General features: G+C 33.7%; 1 protein-coding gene across 1 annotated transcript; it reads left to right on the plus strand.

Moving 5' to 3' along the window:
* The first annotated feature begins 65 nt into the window (after positions 1 to 65).
* LOC129902699 (uncharacterized) lies at positions 66 to 5,608 on the plus strand. Its single transcript, XM_055978071.1, has 8 exons — positions 66 to 445; positions 1,051 to 1,580; positions 1,693 to 1,765; positions 2,794 to 2,874; positions 2,961 to 3,024; positions 3,576 to 3,663; positions 4,875 to 4,959; positions 5,169 to 5,608. Exons 1-8 carry the CDS (start codon positions 257 to 259, stop codon positions 5,250 to 5,252), a joined length of 1,194 nt encoding a protein of 397 aa, XP_055834046.1. The 5' UTR covers positions 66 to 256; the 3' UTR covers positions 5,253 to 5,608.
* The last annotated feature ends 20,075 nt before the right edge of the window (positions 5,609 to 25,683 follow it).

Raw genomic sequence — 25,683 nt, forward strand, 5'->3', positions numbered from 1 at the left:
AATGGCTCAATAGATTAATAGTAATACTCATTTTGCAGAATTTGATGAACCACTGTCCCTTCCAACACACTCCTTTTCTACTTTCTCCTAATATTCCACCCACTTTCCTCTTTTCTTTATGAAACAAAAACAAAATGGGTATATTCTCAAGTCTTTTTCGCCATTGATGGCATATTAGAGCATCACAAACCCAAAAAAAGATAGTGGAATTTGTTGTTGTCATAAAGGAGAATACTACTAAAAGCTTTAACAAGTAATGGGTAGTGAAAACCAACAACAAATTCAAGAGAATCTTCTCCATAATCATCAGGAGCAACAGCAGCAGCAACAGCGGCAGAGCCGTTCTTTAAGGAGTAAAGCAGCGCACTTTGTATCTGATGTTGCTACTGTTATTCTCAACCCAATTTCTGATAAACCCTTAAAGCCCAGACCACTACCTCTACCTGTAAGTTCTTTTTTTTTTTTGCTTTTGTGGAAAAAATTAATTATTTTTGGGGTTCTTGAAAATTGAAATTATATATTATTCTGAATCGAAATTTGATTCTGTTGGGGTTTATAATCTGATTTCCTGATGATAAGTTTCAGCTCATGAATACCCAATTGGTAATTGATCAGAAATAAGGGTTTAGGTTTGACTATTATAGTGTAGTTGTGATCCGCCTAACCTGGCTAAACTTGATAATTTCTCAATTTTTGTCTAACCTAGTTTCTTTTCTAGCTAGGGCAACTTTGTATATTTTTTGTTGGAATTAGAGGGATACAATTCAGGTCAAAATCCTATCTTGTTTGTCTCCCTTTGATTTTTTCGGCAATAAGATTATCGTCGGGGTCCTCTAGCCTTGGAGAAAGATACAAGATATGAATAGGATTGCAGCATCATCTTAGTGTTCACTTTCCTTTTTACTGAAGTTGCAGTGTAGATAACATCATACATATTGGGGTAATTGGTATACATTATACTCCGAGGGCAACAGAGAGGTTTTGTGATATTCGTGAATTTAGTTAATCTATAATTGTATGCTAATAGTTTTTTTTCTTATATTTCTTTAGGAAGATGGATCTGATTCTGATGGAAGTAAGCATGAGTCAAATGCAGAAGAAGATGCCAAGGATTTAGTTGATGGTCCTGATACATCTTCTTTCTCAGCGTTTCTATATTCTTTGTTGTCGACCACAGGATCTGAGAGTAAGTCTAACACTAGTGGCAAATATGATAAGCAAGATGATCGTGATGAGTCAATACCTGAACTTACACTGAAGGAGCCTAGCAGACGAAAAGGTATACTTTCCAGGGGTAAACATTCCCTCGGCAGAGCTCTTCACCAAGTTGCTAGACTAGGCGGCTTTAGAAATCAGGGTTCGGCCAAGGGCACCTCTGAGATGGTGTTTGGTGATGGAAGTAATTCTAAAGTTTCCGGAGATAATCAGATACCTTTGGAAGATATGAATAAGAATTTTCTTCTGAACAATCTTCCAGAAACTTCTGAGCCTTCAGTTCTCCTCTCTGAGAAGGCACGAATCTCTCTTTATGCTGCACTGCCTGTGCTTGTGCAGGACAGGAAGTGGGTCTTGTTATACAGGCAGGGATCTGGAGTTGTATTAATTTGAATGCTCTTTGAGCTGTTTTATGCTTATTTTCTCTCCTATTTCCAATTTGTAGTAGATTTTAACTTCTCATTTCTATTTTGCCAGTACATGGAGGAATGGAATATCACTCTCAACTTTATATAGGAGAAGCCTACTCTGGCCTGGCATCAGTCTGCTGGTAATTAACTGGAGACATGTGAAGAGATATGTATTGCTCATAAAGAATTATGCACCAGCAGTTACATCGATGAATAGTTTTGATTTACATTTTTGAACAATTGTTTGATTGCTTATGGTCTAGAGGAATAAGAATTAATATTTTGTTGTCGGTATGTGTGTGTATTTCACTTCTTGAAGAAACCACCAGATAATCTCCTTTCCTTTTGAACTTAAGAAAGAGTAGAATCCCCATGCTTTCTTGTATGTGCAATAGAACCCAGCTGTTTTATTAATATATGTTCAATTATTCCTGAGTCTTGCTCTTTTTATGCCCTAACTTATTAGTGCTGCTGTTGCAGTCCAAATCATATTTTCAGAAACCAAGTATAGGTCAGCTAGATTATATATCTCTCACTAAAAAGACATGCTGTCGTTGTTTCATAACAAGATCTAAGCAATGCTTCTTTTGGATATGGTAATTTATTCCTTCTGATATTTCTGGAACTCAAGTTTTCTGGGCTAGGTATTTCCTTTGTGTACTTGTTTTTGATATGCGTTACTTGAACCCCAAGGGTCTATTAGAAACAACCTTTCTACCTTCATGAGGTAGGGGTAAGATTGCGTACCCACCAACCTTCCCAGACTCTATTGTGGAATTACACTGGGTATGTTTTTTTCTTGAAAAAGGTAACTTTATCTGTTGTTGTAAGATTTCTGTGCTAGGCTTTATGGTTTGAAAAAGTAAAAATGATAGATCTTGAGATGGGAATGCCTCTGAAGTTTGATGAGTGCCATTGTTAAAGTCAAAGGGCAGTATATTTGTCACTTAAGATTTTGATTTCTTGCTGGTTGCTCTTTTTGTATTAGCCTGAGTGCTCTATCTCTCTGCCTTATTGAAGTTAAAAACATTCATGTCGGTGTCTGGTGTCTTTTGCTTTTCCATTAGTGTGAATGGTGGACATAGTCATTAAGACTTGAGACTTACAGATTCTTAAATCTGGCATGAGACTCTAGTTGTGTTTCTCTCATTACGTCCATATCTTATAGGTTGTGGGAGACCATAATGGTTCTGTGTTTGGTGGGCTAGTTGATGCACCTTTAAAGCCAACAACGAAGAGAAGATATCAGGTAATTCTGAGCAGAATACTTAAAACATGTCACCTTTGCCGTTGAGTTTCCATTTTTCATCTTCATTTGATTTTGGTATTTGACAGGGTACAAATAATTCATTTGTTTTCTCAAATGTATCTGGCCAACCTGTCATATTTCGTCCCACGGGTATCTCTCTTTTCCTTGTACTTCTAGCAGACATTTGAAGTTTTGAGAACAAATTTCCGTTCTTTGTTTTTGTTTGCTGTCGCTAACAAATTTATAATACATCGGGACGGGAATGGGCTGGTTCAGCATGTCCTTATCCTTTTCTTTTTGTGGTATTTATGATCAAAAGGAAAACTGAAATAGCGGTCCTCTTATGGGAAATCTTGGATTTGGAACATTTTTAATCCGTTGGTTACCTGATTAACTGTCATCTTAAGACGATGAAAATTTTAGCCGGTGAGAGTAGTATAACCATACAAGCTATGAAATATAGATTTCTTAGTGGATACCAAAGATGTAATGATCAAGAATTTTACTATTTTCCAGAAACAAGTCATTAATTCTCTCTGAAATCACTATCATCCCAATCCTGGCATGATTGGAACTGTTTCTGCTTCTGACTTTGATTATTCAGTTCCTTTTTCTTTTTATGATAATGTTTTTCCACAAGCCTTAGAACTGTTTGGAATTCAAATCAATTACTTATGACATTGACACTGTCGCCCAAGTAGGTGTCAATCGCTATTTCACCGTCTGCTCCACGGAGTATTTAGCTTTGGGAGGCGGTGGCCATTTTGCTCTCTACTTAGATGGGGATTTGTAAGATTTCTTTCGCCTTTATTTTGATCCTTATTTCATTGCTTTATATGTGTATGCTTTTTGACTGCTTCCTACTTAGTATCATAATGTCCTCCAATAAAGGGAGAAATAAGGGGAAAACCAAATGCCACACAGCCCCTTGGGAATTACCTTTTTCCTCTGTCCCATTTTTGGTTGTCATGACAAGATTCTAAAAAATTTCCTTCTTGATGAACTCAAGTCCACAACTATCATCATTGTCATCATGAACATCACCTTTTCATCTTAATATATTTACTATAGAATCAGATCTTATGATTCCAACTTATTCCCTTTATTGTCCATGGTTTAGAAAAACAAGGGGGAAGCAAATTCTATCTATTAGACCATCTCCAACCCAACACCATATTTTACACCAAATCCTATTTTGGTGTAAAATTTGGTGTTTTGGAGCTCTAACCCAACACCAAATTTTGCACTATTAGTGTGTTTGGTGTGACACTATTCATCACACCAAATCACTTTTTGAATATTTTAATATTATTTCATTATACAAAACTTTTAATTTAACATTATATAAATTGTATGTTTTTAATTAAATCTCTTGTATACTTAATTAATTTTTATGTAATATTTTTATAATAATAATTTCAGATCTAAAAGTTAGCTTTTTATAAATTAACTTTCCTATATATGAATTTTTAAAAATAAAATTTATGTTAATTCTACTATAAATAACCTTCACAAAAAAAAAATTCCAGCATAATAAATTATTAGACAAATAATACAACGTACTTTAAAATAATCGAAAACAGTAAACATTCAACAAAGTAGTAATTGACAAACATCAAAATTGAAATACAATACATAATAATTTTATATCAAACGACTATAAAAGAAAAGAATATGAATTATATATGGTAAATGTTTTAGAAAGAATTTGTTTTATGAAATAAGAAAATATAAATGAAATAAAAAATAATGATATAATATTGAAGAGAGAGAAGAATATAAAGAGAATATTTTTTTTTAGTGTAAAATTTTGTGTAATGGGTTGGAGTTGATTTACACTAAAATAGTGCAGACACCATTTTGGTGTTATGGGTTGGAGATGCCCTTATGTTAAAGGTATCTTTGACTCGGATATAGTAGCTCAACAAACTTCTTTCTCTATGCCCTGTTCAGTTTACAGAATACAGGATGAGGAGATTAACTGTAGTTGACTTTTCCAGGCTAACAGGTTCAAGTGCAACATCAGAAACTTATGGAAATTCTTGTTTGGCACATAATGAAGACTTTGAAGTTAAGGAAGTTGAGGTAGTCTCGCAACTGTATCTGTGTGTGTGTTTGCACATGTGCGCGTTTTGTGTTCTGCCTTATCTGTGTCTGTATATGTACATTCTTGTACCTGTCAGGGCAGTTTGTTTGCACTTAGCTATGTGAGAATTTACCTTGAAGAGTGCAATATGCATTTAATATGAGAAATTAACTTTGAATGTGATATGCATTTATCATGTGCCATGCAGTTATGGGGCTTTGTATATGCTTCCAAGTACGAAGAGATGGTTTCCATTTTGCGAACAGAGACACCTGGAATTTGCCGCTGGTAAACACAGCCTGCCAATCTAAATGATCGTTTCTGTTTGGTGCCCACGGTTATGCACAGCACCACGCAGAATGCAGGATAGGTTTTGTACATATCTTTTCACATGTTCAGCAACAATGTTACACTTGTATAGATGTGTTTCCTTACATGTACAGTGAACCATTATGATAAAATGATCTTTGCTTCGGCAAATGAGAACAAACGTGAGAGCTAACTGAAAATATCCATTAAACAGGCTTGACGTGCTGTGATGCTGCTAATGATTTTTTTGTTGGTGAAATTAAGATTTCAGTAGACTTGTTAAGCAGGTGCTTGGTGCTATCTATTTACATCGCAAAGAATCAAAGACCTTCCATTTCATGCCTTGATTTCCTCTTTTTGACCTTCGTATTTTTTGGTAGAGACAACCACTTCCTGGCGTTGGTTCAAATTAAATTTCTCAAGCTATTTTCTGTGTATTAAAGAATGAATTTCTGCTTGAATGTGTTATGTCGTCTCAGGTAATTAGTTAATTTGGTCTTAGCTACAGTTTGGTGCGAGAATAGGGGTAAACTGTGTGAATGGTTCATCAACCATGATGACCCAGATGAGTTTAATGTATTATCATATGGTCATCGCAAATATACAGAAACCAATTCAATAGGATGAAACATGGTAAAGCCATCTTCCTTGGGGATTATTTTGACCATCTGACAAACATTTCCACGGGGAACATGAGATTTAACCATTCAAGGGCAAATATGTGTGCAGAGTTGGATGACAAGGGTAAATATATCAAATAAGTATAATGAGAGATAAATATAGCCTTTTTTTTAGAGTACAAGGATAAATATGACCTTTTTCTAATTAATTTTTTTAATTTTTTTCTTAAACTTTGTGCAAAGTTAAAGGATATCACATAAATTGGAGTGGAGAGAGTAATTTTTTTAATTCCTTCATCCTTGTTGAAAGACAGGTTCACTCTGAAAAAGATCAAGATTGATGATGATACATGAGTTGAGGGGAGCAACTTGATAGGCCACGAAACTGTAAAATTTTTCGACAAGATGTTCACCGATGATTAGGGGTACAAGTCAAACCGACAAGTCAAATCGAACCTACGAATCAAGTCAAACCGACAAAAAAATCGACACTGGTTTAGTTTGGTTTGGCGTTGAAAAAAATAAATCGATCATTGTTGATTTGATTTGGTATAAATAGAAAAAAAGTCAAACTGAATTCAAACCAACCTGACATAATACATATATAATTTTATTTTTTTATATACAAAAAAATATTTATTATAATATGCTTTGTATTATAAAATAAATTAACATGAAAATTTAAGAAGGAAAGAAAGTAACAGAAAATAGAGAGAGTAGAAGAGGATTTTCGTGTAAGTATTTTCTTCTCCGTGTATTTTTTTCTTTGCACCAATCTTGCATATATATATAGGCACAAGAAGAAGAGCAAATACCAAGTGGGCAAGTTGTCCACTTAAAAGTGGGGCCCACTTGGAAAATTACATTTAATACACAACATGGTGTGGAAAATTACATCTAATACACAACACTCCCCCTTGGATGTCCATGTGTAGCATGCCTCATTAAAAGAAATTTACAAGAAATAATATACATATTTATTCTGAACACCTATAGATGTTGTGCCTCGTTAAAACCTTACTAGAAAAAATTCAGTGGGAAAAAGTCTAGTGAAGAAAAAAGAGTACACACATCTGATAATACGTATTGAGTGCTGTCTCATTAAAAACCTTACCAGAAAAATCCAGTGGGATAAAACCTTGGCTAAGAAAAAAAGAGTGCAACGCGTATTTTACTCCCCCTGATGAAAACATCACTTAATATCTCGAAGACGATGCATTCCAATTTTGTATCTCATTTTCTCAAAGATTGTAGTCGGCAATGCCTTGGTAAACATATCTGCTAAATTGTCACTTGAACAAACTTGTTGGACATCTATTTCACCCTTCTTTTGAAGATCATGAGTAAAAAAGAATTTTGGTGAAATATGTTTTGTTCTGTCTTCTTTGATGTATTCTCCCTTCAGTTGAGCTATACATGCAGTATTGTCTTCATACAATATTATTGGAATGTCTCTTTTCAAAGAAAGGTCACATGTTTCTTGAATGTGTTGAGTTGAGTTTAACCAAATGCATTCTCGACTTGCTTCATGGATGACTATTATCTCTGCATGATTTGAGGAAGTGGCAACCATAGTTTATTTTGTTGAACGTCATGATATGGCTGTACCACCATATGTAAATAAATAGTCTGTCTGCGATCGATCTTTATGGGGATCAGACAAATATCCCGCATCTGCGTTACCAATCAATTGTGACGTGGATTTATTTGAGTAAAATAATCCCACATCAATGATCCCTCGGAGGTATCTAAATATATGCTTAATTTCATTCCAGTGTCTTTGCACTGGGAAAGAACTAAATCTTGCTAACAAGTTTACTGAGAAAGCTATATCTGGTCTAGAATTGTTGGCAAGATACATTAATGCACCAATTGCACTAAGGTATGGTATTTCAGCACCAACAAGCTCTTTATTATTTTTATGAAGTCGAAATGGATCTTTATTAATATCAAGAGATCTTACAACCATTGGGGTACTCAGTGGGTGTGCTTTATCCATGTAAAATCTTCTTAAAATATTTTCTGTATATGTTGATTGATGGACAAATATCTCATTTGCAAAATGTTTAATTTATAGACCAAGACAAAATTTTGTCTTTCCAAGGTCTTTCATTTTAAATTTCTTTTTCAGCTATTTTACTGCCTTTGAAAGTTCTTCAAGAGTTCCGATAATATTCAAATCATCAACATATACTATTATTATGAAAAATTCAAATCCAGACCTTTTCATAAAGACAAAAGGGCAAATTAGATCATTTTTATATCCTTCTTTTAGCAAATATTCGCTAAGAAGATTGTAGCACATTCGCCCTAATTATTTCAGCCCGTATAAAGATTTTTGAAGTTTTATTGAACAAGTTTCCTGGAAATCTTTATATATTTCAGCATTTTAAATTCTTCAGGAATTTTCATAAAAACATCGTTATCCAGAGAACCATATAAATAGGCTGTAACGACATCTATCAGATGCATGCCAAGTTTTTCATGAACTGCTAGATTTATAAGGTACCTGAATGTGATTGCACCACCAGGAGAATATATTTTTATATAATCAATGCCGGATCTTTGCGAAAATCATTGTGCCACAAGTCGTGCTTTATATTTTACGACTTCATTTTTCTCATTTCTTTTTCACACAAAAACCCATTTATACTCTACTGGTTTTATACCTTCAGGTGTTCGGACTATCATTTCGAAAACTTTGCGTTTTTCAAGCAAAGCTAATTCAACTTGAATTGCATTTTTCCATTTTCTCCAATCATTCTTCGGTCTATATTCATCGACAGATTTTAGTTCAAGATCCTCATGTTGTTGCATTATTTCCATAGCAACATTATAAGCAAAACTATTATCGATAATTACATTATTTTGGTTCCATATTTTTCCAGATGAAACATAATTTATCAGAATTTCTTTATCATTTTCAGGCGCCTTAACCTCTTCTAAGGTTTTATCAATTGTTATGTCTCCTCGCTCTTCTTGAGCAGGTTCCGTCATATTATGATCATCTGGATTGTTTGCTCCTTTTCTTTTTCAATGATTATTATCTTTGGAACCGATCGATCTACCATGTTTTAATGTGGTTTAGACTCATTTGCATTAATTAATTGTCCTACTGGGATATCAACTCAAATTGGAATATTAGCAGCTGGGATATGAGATTTAGTAACTCTTGATAGGTCAGTGAATACATCTGGCAGTTGATTTACAATATTTTGCAAATGAATTATCTTTTGAACTTTCAGTTCACATTTATTTGTATGAGGATCTAAATGAGATAGTGATAATGCATTCCAATCTATTCTTCTTTTCAGTTGCTTATTTTCTCCCCCTAATGCTGGGTATACTGATTCATCAAAATGACAATCAACAAATTTTGTGGTGAATAAATCTCCAGTCATAGGTTTCAAATATTTTATGATAGAAGGAGATTCATACCCAATATATATCCCCAATCTTCTTTGGGGTCCCAATTTTGTGCGTTGTGGTGGAGCAATCAGAACATATACTGCACATCCAAATATTTTAAGATGAGAAATGTTCGACTCCTGACCAAAAACCAATTGTGATGGAGAGATTTTATGATAACTTGTGGGTCTGATCCGCACTAGACTTGGTGCATGCAAAATGGAATGACTCCATAATGAAATGGAAAGTTTTGTTCTCATAAGCATTGGTAGTCTCAATATGATAATCATTTTGACAAATATCTTTGAAACTTAATAAGTTTCTTTGAGACTTACTATAATATAATGCTTCATTAATTGTTAAATTTGTTCCTCCGGAAAGTACAACTTTAGCTTTTCGGGATTCTTCAATTCATCTTGTACTACTATATATATATATATATATATATATATATATATATATATATATATATATATTGTATTAGCATTAGCTTCTTTCATAATTAAATAAGAAAAATATTTTTTATCTCTTAAAATAGTGTGTGTTGTGGCACTATCAATAAGACACATATTATCTTAATTGATGTTGAATCCAATTGATGACTGAAAAATTTTCATATTCTTCATAAACAAAAAAAATACATTATAAAAACGTGAAAAACTAACAACATAAGAAACTTTTAAGAAATTGCACTGCCTTAAGAAACATTTTACGAAGGACAACATAATATCAAACATAATAAAAAAAACAATACCTATTTGTATTCCTAGTTAGATGATCAATTCTTCAGTCAATGCTCATAAAATCTTCAGCTTCCAAATGAGTAATAATTGGTAGATCTTCGAAAGCACCATCTTTATAAGCAAGATTCACCTCAATATCTTTATATTTATTTGAGGGAGTTGCTTCATTATCATCATTTTAAAAATTCAAGTGTGCTTTTACATTATTATCTCTTCTTTTGAGAGAGGCTTAATAAAATTTTATAAAATGATCGGGCGTACTACATTTACGTGCCCAATGACCCTTCATACCACAGCGGTGACAAATATTGGATTTTCCTCTAGAAAAATTATTTTGAGTAACTTTATTGTTCTCATGTTTATTTCTAACATGATAACGATAATTGTTTTGTCCTCTACCACATCCACGACCACGATCGCGGCCGCGATAGTTATTTTATCTTGATTCAGACTGATTATGCGTTGCTACAATATTCGCTTTAGGGAATGGAGCAGACCTAGTGGGTGGGCTTCATGATTTTTCATTAGTAAAATATTATTTTTCTCAACCACAAGTAGACATGTAATTAATTCAGAATACTTCTTAAATCTTTTTTTACGATATTGTTGTTGTAGCAACACATTTGACGTGTGAAAAGTGGAAAGAGTTTTTCAAGTAAGTCATCATCAGTGATAGAATCTCCACATAATTTTAACATGGAACTTACTTAGTGGATAGCAGAATTATACTCTGTCACAGTTTTAAAATTTTAAAATCGAAGGTGTATCCAATCATATCGGGCTTTTGGTAACATCGTAAGTTTTAGGTGGTAATATCGACCCTTCAAATTAGTCCATAATTCAAGAGGGTCTTTCACAGTTAAATATTCAGTTTTTGGTCCTTCATGAATATGATGACGGAGAAAACTCACGGCCTTTGCTTTATCTTGGCTTGATGCTTTATTATCTTGTTTAATAGTATCACCAAGACCTTTAGCGTCAAGGTGAATTTCAGCATCAAGGATCCATAATAAATAATTTTTTTCAGAAATGTCAAGTGCCACAAACTCAAGTTTTGATAAATTTGACATGATAAAACTGAGATAGAAATTAATTTAGAAAGAATAAAGACAACTAAAAATAATTTCTTTTCAGTAGATATATCTTATATAGGAGTTAATATATCTGGAGAAAATTAGAACTTCGTATTGATAACGTCTTATAAAATAAATTAACTTAAAAATTTAAGAAGGAAAGAAAGTAACAAAAATAGAGAGAGTAGAAGAGGATTTCTGTGTAAGTGTATTCTTCTCCGTGTATTTTTTTCTTTGCACCAATCTTGCATATATATAGGCACAAGAAGAAGAGCAAATACCAAGTGGGCAAGTTGACCACTTAAAAATGGGTTCCACTTGAAAAATTACATCCAATACACAACATGGTGTGAAAAATTACATCCAATACACAACACTTTGTAAGTTTTATTTTAAAAATTAGTTTATAACTTTTCATGTTTACATATATTATTTCATATTTGGGGATGTAATATGACTAAAAAAATTAGGAAAATTTTCGCATATAGCCACTCAAAAATACCTTAATTATGCTCCATAATTATAGTTTGTTAATTTCAATTCGTAGCTATAGTTCTAGCAGTGTTTGTATAATTCACGCAACATTTATATACGTTTGTATAATTTTCTATACATTTCGTATTTTTTGTATAACGTTTGTATATTTCACTATACAATTTATGCATAACGTTTGTATAATTTCCTATATAATTTGTAGTGTTTGTATTTCGATATACAATTCGATTTGTGCACAGCGTTTGTATAAATCGCGCGAATTATACAAAACTCAAATGTATAATAGCACGAATTATACAAAACTCAAACTGTAATTACAGCTAGATGTTTGCCGTGAGTCATAATTAATTCAAATTATGACTATATTAGCTAATTAACTAGTATATATTTGCTTATCCACGTAATTTTCCCAAAAAATTAAGGGCAACTTACAAGAATGACTATAGTTTAGGGGTTAATCCAAGTCAATAACTACAATTATGATAATTACTATTCGTGGCTATTCTTTTAGTGGCTATCCGGTTGTATATAATATATGCATGGTGTGTATACTAGAATACAACTTCTCTTTAAGGCACTAAACACAGGAGATTTTTTTAAAAAATGGTAATTGCCGAAATTATGCTGTTACAGTGTGCGTGCTTTCATATTTAAACTAGTTTGAGTAAAATGTGAAAGTGATCTATTCAAATATGGTAATACATCTAAGATTGTTTTCTAAAATACCTAAATTTTCCATAATAAAATGGAACTCTCAAATCTCACTACTACAATACATAAACAAATTGAAACACCCACCTACCCATCGTGTTAACCATCAACAATACATGTACAAATTGAAACATCCACCATAAATATAATCTATTAAGAACTCATTTGATTTTCACAGAGAACAAAACATAGATCAATCGTTCTACTCCATCGAGCCACCGTGAACGGAAGCGGATGGAGGAGGTGAAGACAGCGAAGATGATAGAGGAGGAAGAGACAAAATCGACGATGGTTGAAGAATAATCATGATTTTACCTTCAAAATCGCAATTTGAGTAAGTAAACAAAAGTAGAGTTTTGATTTGATTTGGAATCAATAGTGACAGAAAAAGGAAGAGAAGCGAGAGAGTAGGGAAAATGAGTTAAAAGGGATAAGGGATTTTGTTTTTGTTATAAATATTTAATTAGAGGTTAATTATAAAAAGATGAGATTGAATTCAAATATTTAAAAATTTAGGGTAAAAATTAAAAGAGCAAAATCTTTTAATAAAATCTTAAATTCCATTTATTTACTCCATTTTTTAAAATTTTTGTTCTCCATTTTCCTCCTCTCTTTTCTTTTCTTTTCTTTTCTTCATTTTTTTAAAAGTTGTTCTCCATTTTCCTCCTCTCTTCTCTTCTCTTTTCTTTTCTTCATTTTTTTAAAAGTTGTTCTTCCTTTTTCCTTTAAACTTCTGTTCTCCATTTTCCTTCTCTCTTCTCTATTCTTTTCTCCATTTTTTAAACGTTGTTCTTCCTTTTTTCTTTCATCTTCTTCTTCCTTAACTTCTTTACCTTTTTTCTTCTCCGTTTTTTCCTTTCTTTTCAAACTTTTTGTGTTTTCATCTTCTTCTTCTTCAGATGTTGTCATTCTCATTTTTTTCTTCACTTCGATTTGATTGTGAAAATTATAAAAAATAATTGATGAAAAGAGAAGAGAAGAGAAAAAAGGATATGTTGTTTATATAAACAGGAGTTGTTCAAGCAACCAAGAGATGTTGTTTAAACAACCCTAAGTTATTTAGTTCAAACAACAGAAATTGTTTAAACAATCAAAGCTGTTTAAACAATCAAAAGTTGTTTAGTTCAAACAATCAGAAGATATTTAAACAACTCTAAGTTGTTTAAGTGTTTTTTATGATTCTTTAGTTAAAACAATGAGAATATTTAAAATATCAGCTAGTTGTTTGGAGAAATATGAAAATATTTGCTAATTGTTTTGGAGATCGAGATATGAAAATATTTGTCAGTTATTTAGATAAATGTTTAAACATCTGCTAGTTGTTTGGAGGTGATGATGACGTGGAGGAGGGGAGGATGGGGCTGAGGGTGGATGAGGAGCAGGGAAAAGAAGAGAGGGGGTATTTTAAAAATTAAAAAAAATTGTGAGTTCTTAAAATATATGTCATTATCACCAAGAATCTCTTTTATCTAATTTTTAAAACTTGTATCCTAAATCCTCAAATAGATAACTCAAAAATCTCTTTTAATTCCAAGCCCCGAGAGAGAGTATGATTGAGTTTGAGGGGGAGAGGGGGGTTTATAAAAATCATTTACTTCGTTTTATATTTTATCAAGACCATAACTTTATTTTTTGAAAAATATATTTTAAAGCATTACACTTTTTGGAATCACATATAATAAAAATAATAAACAATGAGAGGGGAAAAAAACCAATAAGACGTGGCAATGAGAGGGGAAAAGGGCAATTAATAATTACCTGGAGTCTTGGGATTCTCCTTTCGGCGACGATATTGTAGGAAATCCTAGTGGACCTATTTCAAATAAAGATTAATAGCCTCACCAGTAGGGTATGAAAGAGTGAAGAATGCCTCTAGTATGGGGTTATACACTAATTTGGTGAGAGAAGAGAAAAGAGAGATAATTGATAAATTTATAATGCCTAGAATTAAGTCTAAAAATACGTTAAATGGAAATTACATTTTTAAATTGAAAAATAGTTATTTAATGGATAGTATAGTTACGAATTATAATTCTATAATTTTAAAGAATCAATGAGAAAATTATATTCTATTTCTACTCTTTATTAATTATAAAAATCCTTTCAAATTTGTGTCATCCGGATATATAACAGTTGTTGACACCCAATTTTGATCATTCACAAGCGTATATTAGTTTTCAAGCTTCTTCAATTTTAAAATAATTTGCTTGCGAAAATCCAAAATATTTAAAAGTTATTTCAAAGCTATTTTAAAGTACAACAACAACAACAACCAAGTGAAATCCCACAACGTGGGATCTGGGGAGGATAAAGTGTACGCAGACCTTACTCCTATCGAGGTAGGCGACTGTTTTCGAAAGATCCTCGACTTAATAAAAGCATAAAAAGAGGTCGGATAAGGCTAAGAAATTCAAAGCGGTATGAGAAAATAAATAACGAAAGCTACACAGATAAAATATAGTAATCAAAGTACAGAAAGTAATAGATAAGAACAGAAATCAGAGCACAAGAAATTATAGTGCGCTAATGCGTCTACTAATAAGGAAGAATAACGAGACTATGTACTAGCCTTCTACCCTAATATAGGTCCTCCACACCTTCCTGTCTTAGGTCATGTCCTCGGTAAACTGTAGCTGCGTCATGTCCTGTCTAATTACCTCCCCAATATTTCTTCGGCCTACCCCTACCTTTTCTAAAACCATCCATGGCTAACCTCTCACACCTCCGCACTGGGGCATCTGTGTCTCTCCTCTTCACATGTTCAAACCACTCAGTCCCATTTTTCACATCTTGTCTTTCACCGATGCCACTCCTACCTTGTCCCAAATAGCTTCATTTCTAATCATGTCGCTCCTGGTATGCCCACACATCCATCTCAACATTCTCATCTCGGCAACCTTCATCTTTTGAACATGAGAGACCTTAACTAGCCAATACTCTGCCCCATATAACATAACCGGTCTAACCACCACTTTGTAGAACTTGCCCTTAACTTGTGGTGGCACCTTCTTGTCACATAGCACACCGAAAGTGAGCCTCCGGAGATGAATTTTTAGCCGAATTCACTATTCAATTTGGCTAAATTCATAATTTATAGTGGATGAATTCGTAATTCAATTGACTATAATTAAAATCACGTGATCATTCTTTTAAAACATTATAATCCTAGCCACATTTTATTCTTTTGTTTCCTCCCAATTTTAATCCATTTCTTTTTCAATTCCGAAACCCATTATCCATAACTCCAATTCCTACACACGTATACAATCTACCCCTAACCAACACCTACGTGTATAATTCCCTCACAATACAACACCTATCACTAACTAACATTCCCCAATTTCCCAATTGTCCTTAATTCCTAATCCAATACATCAATTACCCTCTAGCCTACAACACACCATCCCACGTGTCAACATACAATTTACATACCCCAATTCCAATTCCAATAATTCCAAGGCCCACCAATACATTAACGGTTAAACCATTATCACAATTCTCACTTAATTCATTCCCTACAAAAGACCTCAGCATATGCTATCAAATACGCGCATACACCATACGATTTATACCAGTGTACCCGCATACACATTTCGGACAACATCGCAAATTCACCTCTCAAACGATAATTTCGAAATCAAGGCAAATTCCTCTGATGGGAATGAACATAAGAATTTTCCGACAAACGAATGCAATAGATGGAAGTCTTACGATAGTAACTCTACCTTAGACAGAGGTTTTCAAACCATTCCATTGGGAGTTCCATCATTCAGACGGACAAGACAGATAGCGAGGCAAGAAACCCCGCAAACGCAATTCAATATGGAAGTGCGTGCAGGCATATCAAACAGCAACAATGGACCCTTCCAAAGTGCAAGGCACCTTCAGTCAAACATTTAAGCCAGGGCTGCAGCCTTGGAACTCTTCCCAAGCAAGCTGGCTGCTATGGCTATATCTACTTCCTATCATTTCATCCCCCTTAGCTGCGATTGTTGTTGCTGCAAATTTCCTTGGACCTACTTGGTACGACATGTCTAAAAAGAGCAAAGATGAAAAGAATTTCCCCAACCCATGCGAGATAGAAGGTTCGTATACTTGTTCTTCCTCAATGTAGCTATGCCTGAGTCGTAGCATATTTGAATAGGACTAGTGTAGGCTACTTTCTTGTTTTCTCATGGAAGGGGAGAGTCTCCCTCATTTATGCTTTATTAGTCAATTTGTACCGGGAGGAGTCCTCTCATAGGTTTACTGCTTTCTAGTTATAGTTAGCCCTTTTTTGTTTCGGGATGAGTTAGCCGACCTTAGTAGGTTAGCCGACTTATGAACCAACATAGGATCGGAGGTAAGGTTTTATGTCCCCCTCCTTGTATTTTTACTTTTGTTATTTATGTTAAGGCTTGAGGGTGTTGCTCAACCCCTGACTGTGCACGAGAGGTGGGAGCCTCGTGTAGGGTCTGTTCCCATAAAATAAAATAAAAATAAAAATATGGAAGTGCACTTTCCACTAAGCTAGTGACTTTCCTTAGCCACCACCTTTCTAAACACCTGACCTCTTGACTCAAAGTCTTGAGCCACGTAAATCAACCCCAAAGCTAAAGGAGTCCTTTTAGGATGAGGTTGATGCTTTTATCATATTAAAGGAGCGCGGCTCTGTATGAGGCTTGTACTGCAGAGCAAGCGGAAGAAAACGTTCTCGCACCCGAGCCTGTAGTTGGTAGGTCAATTGCCTCTGTCCAAGTGATTGAGTTGAAGCTTTGTTCCCCCTCTCTTTCCATCTCTGAGATTTCGTAGAGCCCTTATTATTGACTTTGATTCATATTTTATTGCCCAAATCTAATTCAAATCAGGAGATATCAATCGAATTCGGATTTTTTAGGGGTATGTTTTCTTTTTATTTGACTTCTCCTTCATACTTTCCAATCAATCTCGGATTTTCCGCTCAAATGGTTATTAGGATTCAAATTTTTTACTTTATCTATAAATACATGGTATTTGCAAGAAAAGAAATTCAAAAAAAAAAGGAAAAGCACGAAGAAAAATAAAAGAAAGAAATGCAGAAGTCAAAAAAGGTTGGCAGCAAAGTTGGTAGAAAAATGCGTTTCTTCTTTTTGACAATTAACGCATAGAAAACTCGTTCCTCTTTTGACAAAAATGCATTTTTGGTTCCTACAAATAAAGGGTCTCTTGCCCTCATTTAAATCATTCAGAAAAAGTGAGAGTAAAAATACAAAGAGAGTTATACACCAAGATAAATATTGTAGTCTTGAGTGTCTTCTTTAGTAGTTGTTCCTTTTACAAGAGAGAAGTATTAATTGTTGTTTTCTCCTTGTATTTGAGAGTAGTGTATTCTCATATTATCATAGTAAAATCATTCTACCCCGTGGTTTTTTCTCTCTATCTGTTTGAGGGGTTTTCACGTAAAATTCTGGTGTCCAACTTATTTTCATTATTTATCATCATATAAAACTTTAGTTGTGGTGCTTCCTCCCCCCAACAGTGGTATCAGAGCCCTCGGTTATTCTGTCTGTTTTATGCGAAGGTACTATCTGTGAATAGTAAATTTTTATGAATAGTAAAATTCGGCAAAAAATACTATTCACGTGAATAATAAATTTCGATAACGGTACAGTTTGTCATGATTGTTCGCAAAAATATTCAAAAATAATCTAAAAGGGTGTGAAATAAATAACGATGTCGAGTACAATAAAGTTTGACGTTGAGAAATTCAATGGGACTAATTTCTCATTGTGAAAAATGAAAATAAAAGCGATATTGAGAAAAGACAATTGCTTAGCTGCAATTAAAGGTAGGACTACAGATTTTGTTGATGACAGCAAGTGGAACGACATAGACAGCAATGCAGTTGCTGATCTACACTTGACACTAACTGATCAAGTGTTGTCTAGTGTGGCTGAAAAACGGACGGCGAAGGAAATATGGGATACTATTATGGGATTGTATGAGGTCAAGTCTTTGCATAATAAAATCTTCTTAAAAAGAAGATTGTATAATCTTCGAATGGCAGTGTCTATGTCAGTAACTGAACACATTAATACTTTGAATACTCTGTTTTCGCAACTTATAATAATGGGTTGCAAAATAGAGGGGACTGAACGTGCGGAGCTTCTACTTCAAAGTCTGCCTGACTCGTATGATCAACTCATCATCAACCTGATGAACAATACAGACAGTCTAGTTTTTGATGAAATTGCAGCCGCTGTCTTAGAAGAAAATCGGTACAAAAATAAGAAAGATAGACAAGCAAGTTCGCAGCAAGCTGAAGCTTTGATGATGGTGAGAGGAAAACCAATGGAACGTGGCCCCAGTGGGAGTCACAATCATGGTAGATCTCAATCAAGAAGTAAGAAGAATATCAAGTGCTACAACTATGGCAAGAAAGGGCACTTTAAGAAAGATTATCGGTTAAAAAAGAAGAGTGAACACCCTGAGCCATCAAATGCTCAAGGAAATGTTGCATGTACCTCGGATGATGACGATATTTTATGTAGTGAAGCAATATCAAATAATGAAGGCAAAAAACATTTCACTGATGTCTGGATCATGGACACAGGAGCAACATGGCACATGACTTCCCAGAGAGAATGATTCCATCAATATAATCCTATCTCAGGAGGGTCTGTGTTCATGGGAGATGATCATTCTTTGGATGTTATTGGTATTGGGTCCATCAAAATAAAAATATATGATAACACGATACGCACCATCCAGGAGGTACGGCATGTAAAAGACTTGAAGAAGAATCTATTTTCTTTGGGACAATTAGATGATAATACATGTTCATATAAGACTCATGATGGAGTCATGAAAATATATAAAGGAGCGCTTGTAGTGATGAAAGCGAAAAAACTTGCTGCAAATCTATATGTGCTTAAAGGTGAAACACACCAAGAAGGAGAAACATCAACCGCATCAGCAAGTTCATTTGAAGAATCAACGATGATATGGCATCATAAACTTGTCCATATGTCGGAATGAGGTTTGAAGATTCTTGTTGAGCAAAAGCTTCTTCCGGGGATCAAAAAGGTTTCACTACCCTTTTGTGAGCATTGTGTTACCAGCAAGCAAAATAGACTGAAGTTTAGCAGTTCCTCTGCTAAAACTAAGAAAATATTAGATCTGGTCCACTTTGATGTCTGGCAAGCACCGGTGGAGTCCGTAGGAGGAGTAAAATATTTTGTGTCATTTATTGACAATTTCTCCAAGGGAAGTTGGGTGTATCCAATCAAGAGAAAAGCAGATATTTTTCCAATTTTCAAACAGTTCAAAACGCGGGTGAAACTTGAATATGAGAAAAAGATCAAGTATTTGAGGATAAATAATGGATGAGAATACACTGGTGATGAATTTGATAACTTATGTAAACAAAAAGGTATTAAAAGGCAGTTCACAGTGGCATATACTCCACAACAAAATGGAGTAGCAAAGCGGATGAATAGAACCTTGTTGGAACGAACAAGAGCTATATTGGCAATTATAGGGTTGGAAAAATAATTCTGGGCAGAATAGTCAAAAACGCCTGTTATATGATCAATCGGTCACCATCAACCGCAATTGATCTGAAAACGTCAATGGAGATGTGGACAGGAAAACCAGCTGATTATTCTCGCTTAGATATATTCAGAAGTCCTGCTTATGTTATGTATAACACCTAAGAAAAATCGAAGTTGGATCCAAAGTCTAAGGAATGCATTTTCTTAGGGTATGCTGATGGAGTCAAGGGGTATCGCTTGTAGAATCCCACTACCCGTAAGGTGGTAATCAGTAGGGATGTTGTATTTATTGAAAACAAGATACAAGCAAAAGAAGGTAGCACTTTAAAAGAAAAAGTAGAGACTACTACAGTTGAAGTTGAAGAAATAGAAGAAGTTCCAGGTTCTTCTGAAGCAGCACCAGAGCATGAAGAACAAGAGCAAGCTGAGATCGAAACTCCACAAATTCAAAGGTCAACTAGGGAGAGAAGAGAACTAGCTTGGCACTCAGATTATTCTATGGAGAGCAATGTTGCATACTGTCTATTAACAGAAGATGGAGAGCCTTCAACTTTTTCACGAGGCTATGAAAGGCCAAGAATCATCTCTTTGGATGAAAACAATACAAGAAGAAATTGAAGCTCTTCATAAAAATAAAACATGGGATCATGTTCAATTACCACAAGGAAGGAAGGCCATTGGAAACAAATGGGTCTGCAAGATCAAACGCAATGATAATGATCAAGTGGAGAAGTATCGTGCAAGATTGGTGGTGAAAGAATTCACTCAAAAAGAAGGTATAGACTTCAATGAGATATTTTCTCCGGTCGTTCGACTCACAACAATTCGAGTAGTCCTGGCGATGTGTGTTATATTTGACTTGTACTTGGAGCAGTTAGATGTCAAAACTGCATTTCTTCATGGAGAACTTGAAGAAGAAAGTTGCATGCTCCAACCAGAAGGTTTTGAAGAACAGGGAAAAGAGAACTTGGTTTGCAGGTTGAACAAATCTCTATATGGTCTCAAACAGGCACCGAGGTGTTGGTATAAGAGATTTGATTCCTTCATTATAGGCCTTGGATACAACAGACATAGTTCAGATCCTTGTATTTATTATAAGAGATTTGGTGATGAAGATTTTGTTATTTTGTTGTTGTATGTTGATGACATATTGGTAGCAAGCCCCAACAAAGATCATCTCATAAATTTAAAGGCACAGTTGGCTAGGGAGTTTGAAATAAAGGACTTGGGACCATCAAATAAGATTCTAGGGATGCAAATTTATCGAGACAGAAATAATAGAAAGATTTGGCTTTCTCAAAAGAACTACTTGAAGAAAATCTTGAGACGCTTCAAGATGCAAGACTGTAAGTCAATTTCAACCCTACTTCCTATTAATTTTAAGTTATCCTCAAGTATGAGTCCTAGCAATGAAGCAGAGAGGATGGAGATGTCTCGAGTACCATATGCATCAGCAGTAGGAAGCTTAATGTTCGTCATGGTATGTACAAGACCTAACATTGCATAAGCAGTGGGAGTGGTTAGTCGATACATGGCTAATCCTGGTAGAGAGCATTGGAATACTGTTAAGAGGATCCTAAGATATATCAAGGGTACCTCAGATGTTACAATATGTTATAGAGGATCAGACTTTACTATTAAAGGTTATGTTGATTGAGATGATGCAGGTTATCTTGATAAAAGCAAGTCCATCACAGGTTATGTGTTTACTCTTGCTGGAGGAGCTGTAAGCTGGATTTTAAAACTGTAATCTATCATGGCTACATCTACGACGGAAGCAGAATATGTAGCAGCTACACAAACTAGCAAAAATACAATATGGATGCAGATGTTACTGGAGGAGCTCGAGCACAAACAAGAGAAGGTTACTCTGTTTTGTGACAGTCAGAGCACTTTGCATCTTACAAAGAATCCAGCATTTCATTCAAGGACAAAGCACATACAAGTGCAGTATCACTTTGTTCGTGAGAATGTGGAAGAAGGCAGTGTAGATATTCAGAAAATTCACACTAATGACAACCTAGCAGATATGTTTACAAAGCCGATCAACAGTAATAAGTTCATATGGTGTCGATCTTCTATTGGCCTAGCAGAAACGTAACATTGCAGTAATTGGGTAGAAAGGACGATGTGAAGACTTAATTGATTCTCAATTAAATCTTTCAGTGGGAGAATGCAAGAAAAAAAAGTCAAAAAAAAGGAAAAGCAGGAAGAAAAACAAAAGAAAGAAATGCAGAAGTCAAAAAAGGTTGGCTGCAAAGTTGGCAGAAAAACGTGTTTCTTCTTTTTGACAATTAACGCGTAGAAAACGCGTTCCTCTTTTGACAAAAATGCGTTTTTGGTTCCTATAAATAGAGGATCTCTTGCCCTCATTTAAATTATTCAGAAAAAGTGAGAGTAAAAATACAAAGAGAGTTATACACCAAGATAAATATTGTAGTCTTGAGTGTCTCTTTAATAGTTGTTTCTCTTACAAGAGAGAATTGTTAATTGTTGTTTTCTCCTTATATTTGAGAGCAATGTATTCCCATATTATTATAGTAAAATCTTTCTACCCCGTGGTTTTTCCCCTCTATTTGTTTGAGGGGTTTCCACATAAAATTCTCGTGTCCAACTTATTTTCATTATTTATTATCATATCTAACTTTAGTTGTGGTGCTTCCTCACCTAAACAGTATTGATTATCAAAAAAAGGACGACTTCTGGCCTTAAAAAGACACTGTTTTCACTCAAGAAATACAAATTCTTTGAACACCTAAATTTGGAGAAAACTAGAGGCTACAGCTAAAAATTTTGTTTGTTGTTCTCTGCTTCTCGAGTCGAAATTGTGGTGGCGGAAGCTCGGGTATCGCTAGCTTGTTCTCGTCTCTGGTTCGCTGCTCCGAGAAAGGTAAACCCCTTTGTTGTTCTTGATTTGTTTTAGTTACATCTATTCTTGTTTTGCTTGTAAATACGTTGTGGTTTTGACTGAAATGTGTATTCAGTCTTAGTTCTTTCCCTTAGTGATTTTTAACTTATCGTTTTGTTTAGTCAATATGGGTTCTTTAAATTGTTCTTGCTGCTATCATTAAAAAATATGGAATATCTTGATTTGTATTCAGTTATGTGTTCTTCTTTATTGTTGTTTTGAACTTAGATTCTTGTTTAAGTTTAGGCTAGATTACAGTTTCTTAAGTCTCTGTTTTGTTTAATATTTTTTTTTACTCGTTTAAGTGTGGTATAGGCTCGAATCTGTTTAGCTTATTTAGTACTTTTGTTCTAGTCGTTTTATCTGATTGTGTTCATGAAGTTAGCTAAGTCTTCTTCATGTGTAATGCGAGTCAGTTTCTTCATCTAAATTTACTTTAGTTCAGCATTGTACCTCTTAAATGATTTTTGATTTATTTGCAGTTATCAACTGAAATCTTGCTGGATTGTTTGGCTTTTTCAAAATGCATACTTGAACATTTGTTAATAAATCAAGTACATTTTCTTTGTTTGATTATTATAAGTTATGAGATAGTTGATATGATCCATTGTATTCCTTATCACTTTTTGATATTGCTCTTAATGCTTAGCCGTGCTTTACACTATATTTTATTAGTTCACTCTCGTGACTTGCATGGTGTCATTTCCAAAATATGTTCAGCATGTATACTAATTCGTATTACTCTTTACTTGCATATGAAACTCCATCCGAGTCTACTTTGGACTCCATCCTTACAACATCTCTTTGAGTTGATTCACTTCCAAGTCAGCCTTGTCGATGCCAAAGTCCAGAGAGGAAAGTTGATACAAGGCAAGGAAGCATGTATACAGGTTTCGGAGGCTAAATGAAAGGCTAAGATACGCCATATATACATGGATATATAGAAGATGTATACATTGTATACAGAACAGAAACGGACCAAAGTCCAAAAGATTTTAGCAGCTGAAGGCCGCCCAAGCCGACAGGTCTGATTTTTGGGCCCAACAGTCCATTTTTGGACACTTATTAGATTTAAATTTCCTTTACTATGTTCATGTTTATTTAACTCTAACTTTATTTGTTTGATTTAATTTAATTAAATCCTTTAAAGAGAAATAATTTTTGATATGATAAATTTTATCTAAATTATTTATTCAATTATTTTTTCTTTTACTTGGTCATCTCTTGACAAAGTTTACTTTCCTTATAAATCACTCCAAATGTTTTAAATAAGTATTTCTTTCAAGCAATTTTAAATGTCTTTATTAATTTTTTCAAAGTTAGTAAAATTAGAATTTTCAAATCATCGGATGACCGCGTGTTAGCGGCCATTTTGAGTGTCAACACTTTCTCAAAGTGGAAATAAGAACTTCTTACCCATTTTCATGAAATTTTTAAGACTAAATCTGTTAGGGTTTTTTAAATTAAGTTTTCTTAATGTCTTTAAAAAATTAAGTGGCGATTTTTCTTTCTAAAATTGATTTTTTCTCTAAAAGATAAAATTAATTTTAAACCGTCTTTTTCCGACATAACAACAATTATCCGGATACATAATTGTTGATACATTACATAACTTGTGTGTTGAGCTTAAAAAAAAATTAAAGGTAAAATTAAATGTTAGTTTCACAAATCACGTAAAACAAATTGATATCAATATCTCCCAAAATTTTAGGAACTTCAAACAATTCAAATTTTAAATTTTCTTCTCCCCAATCTATCCCAAATCATAACAAATTTTCTTCTTCTTCATCATCATTCATTTTTTCTTTCTAATTATCAGTTGTCAATTTTTTAATTTTTTTTTAGCCTTTTCATCTACAAATTTCTGATACACATGGATGATGCTCTATCTTTTAGTATTGTGATTATCAAATTAGTCGAAGAAGAATGCATCTTCGACTTCAAAAATTGATTGCGAAAAAAACGCTTAAAAATAGAGGGAAAAAGTCTAGTTGCTAGTGGCTCCAATAAGGGCTTTGGGTCGAGATCCATGGATGGCGCCATTGTTGAAAGTGAAAAAAAAGTTACAAGGGTTGATACAGAGCAAAGAAGAAAGTATACAAAGATTTCATCATCATATTTTTTTGCTTTCAACATAACAGATTATTGATTTTCTTTTCGATTTTTTGTTGTTCATATTTTTGTGATACATATAGATTCGGATTTTTAATGTATCTAATTATTTTTTTTTCTTAAATTAATGTATAATTCCTCTATTTTAATATTATGATACATTATATTTTTATCATGCACAATGTGTCGTGTTCACATGTTAATTTTGATACATAACCTTAATTTATTGAAACACAAATTAGTATGCATCATGTTCATAGTTATGTATTTGATATATATTTATTAAATTTTATCTTTTACTACTAGATACACACACCCAAACTTATTCAACTAGAATGTTATGTATCTGTAGACATTAGTAAATATAATTGTTGATACATAATCACTAATGTTTTTATAACAATATCAGTTTATATCATATTAATAGTTATGTATATGACACAACATTGATAGAGCAACTTGTTGATTTTTTATTGCTAATTTTTTTCTGATATATATGAGTTTTGGTCTATTTTCATATTTAAACATGCGTGTCTCATGCCTTTACTTATTTATTTGATACATAATTATTATAAATTGTATAATCTATCATGTATCAACATTCTTTAATTTTTGTTTAGATTTATCCAAATTAGAAGGTTATGTGTCTATGTACATTATCCAATAAATACACTTGATACATAAACCCTACTGTTCTATAGCTAAAGCACTGTGTATCAAATTAATTGATATGTACATGATACATAATATATATTAAATTCAACAGTTTTCAAAGTTTATTACATGTATCATAAACATATCAACTCACCACTGTGTTATGTATCACACACAAA

The sequence above is a fragment of the Solanum dulcamara genome, chromosome 1 (assembly GCF_947179165.1).
Source record: "Solanum dulcamara chromosome 1, daSolDulc1.2, whole genome shotgun sequence".
Lineage (NCBI taxonomy): Eukaryota > Viridiplantae > Streptophyta > Magnoliopsida > Solanales > Solanaceae > Solanum > Solanum dulcamara.

Coding starts and splice junctions, on each gene's coding strand:
- LOC129902699 (XM_055978071.1), top strand. CDS start 257: ATGGGTAGTGAAAACCAACAACAAATTCAAGAGAATCTTCTCCATAAT. Junction 446..1,050: donor CCAGACCACTACCTCTACCT/GTAAGTTCTTTT, acceptor ATATTTCTTTAG/GAAGATGGATCTGATTCTGA. Junction 1,766..2,793: donor GGCCTGGCATCAGTCTGCTG/GTAATTAACTGG, acceptor CATATCTTATAG/GTTGTGGGAGACCATAATGG.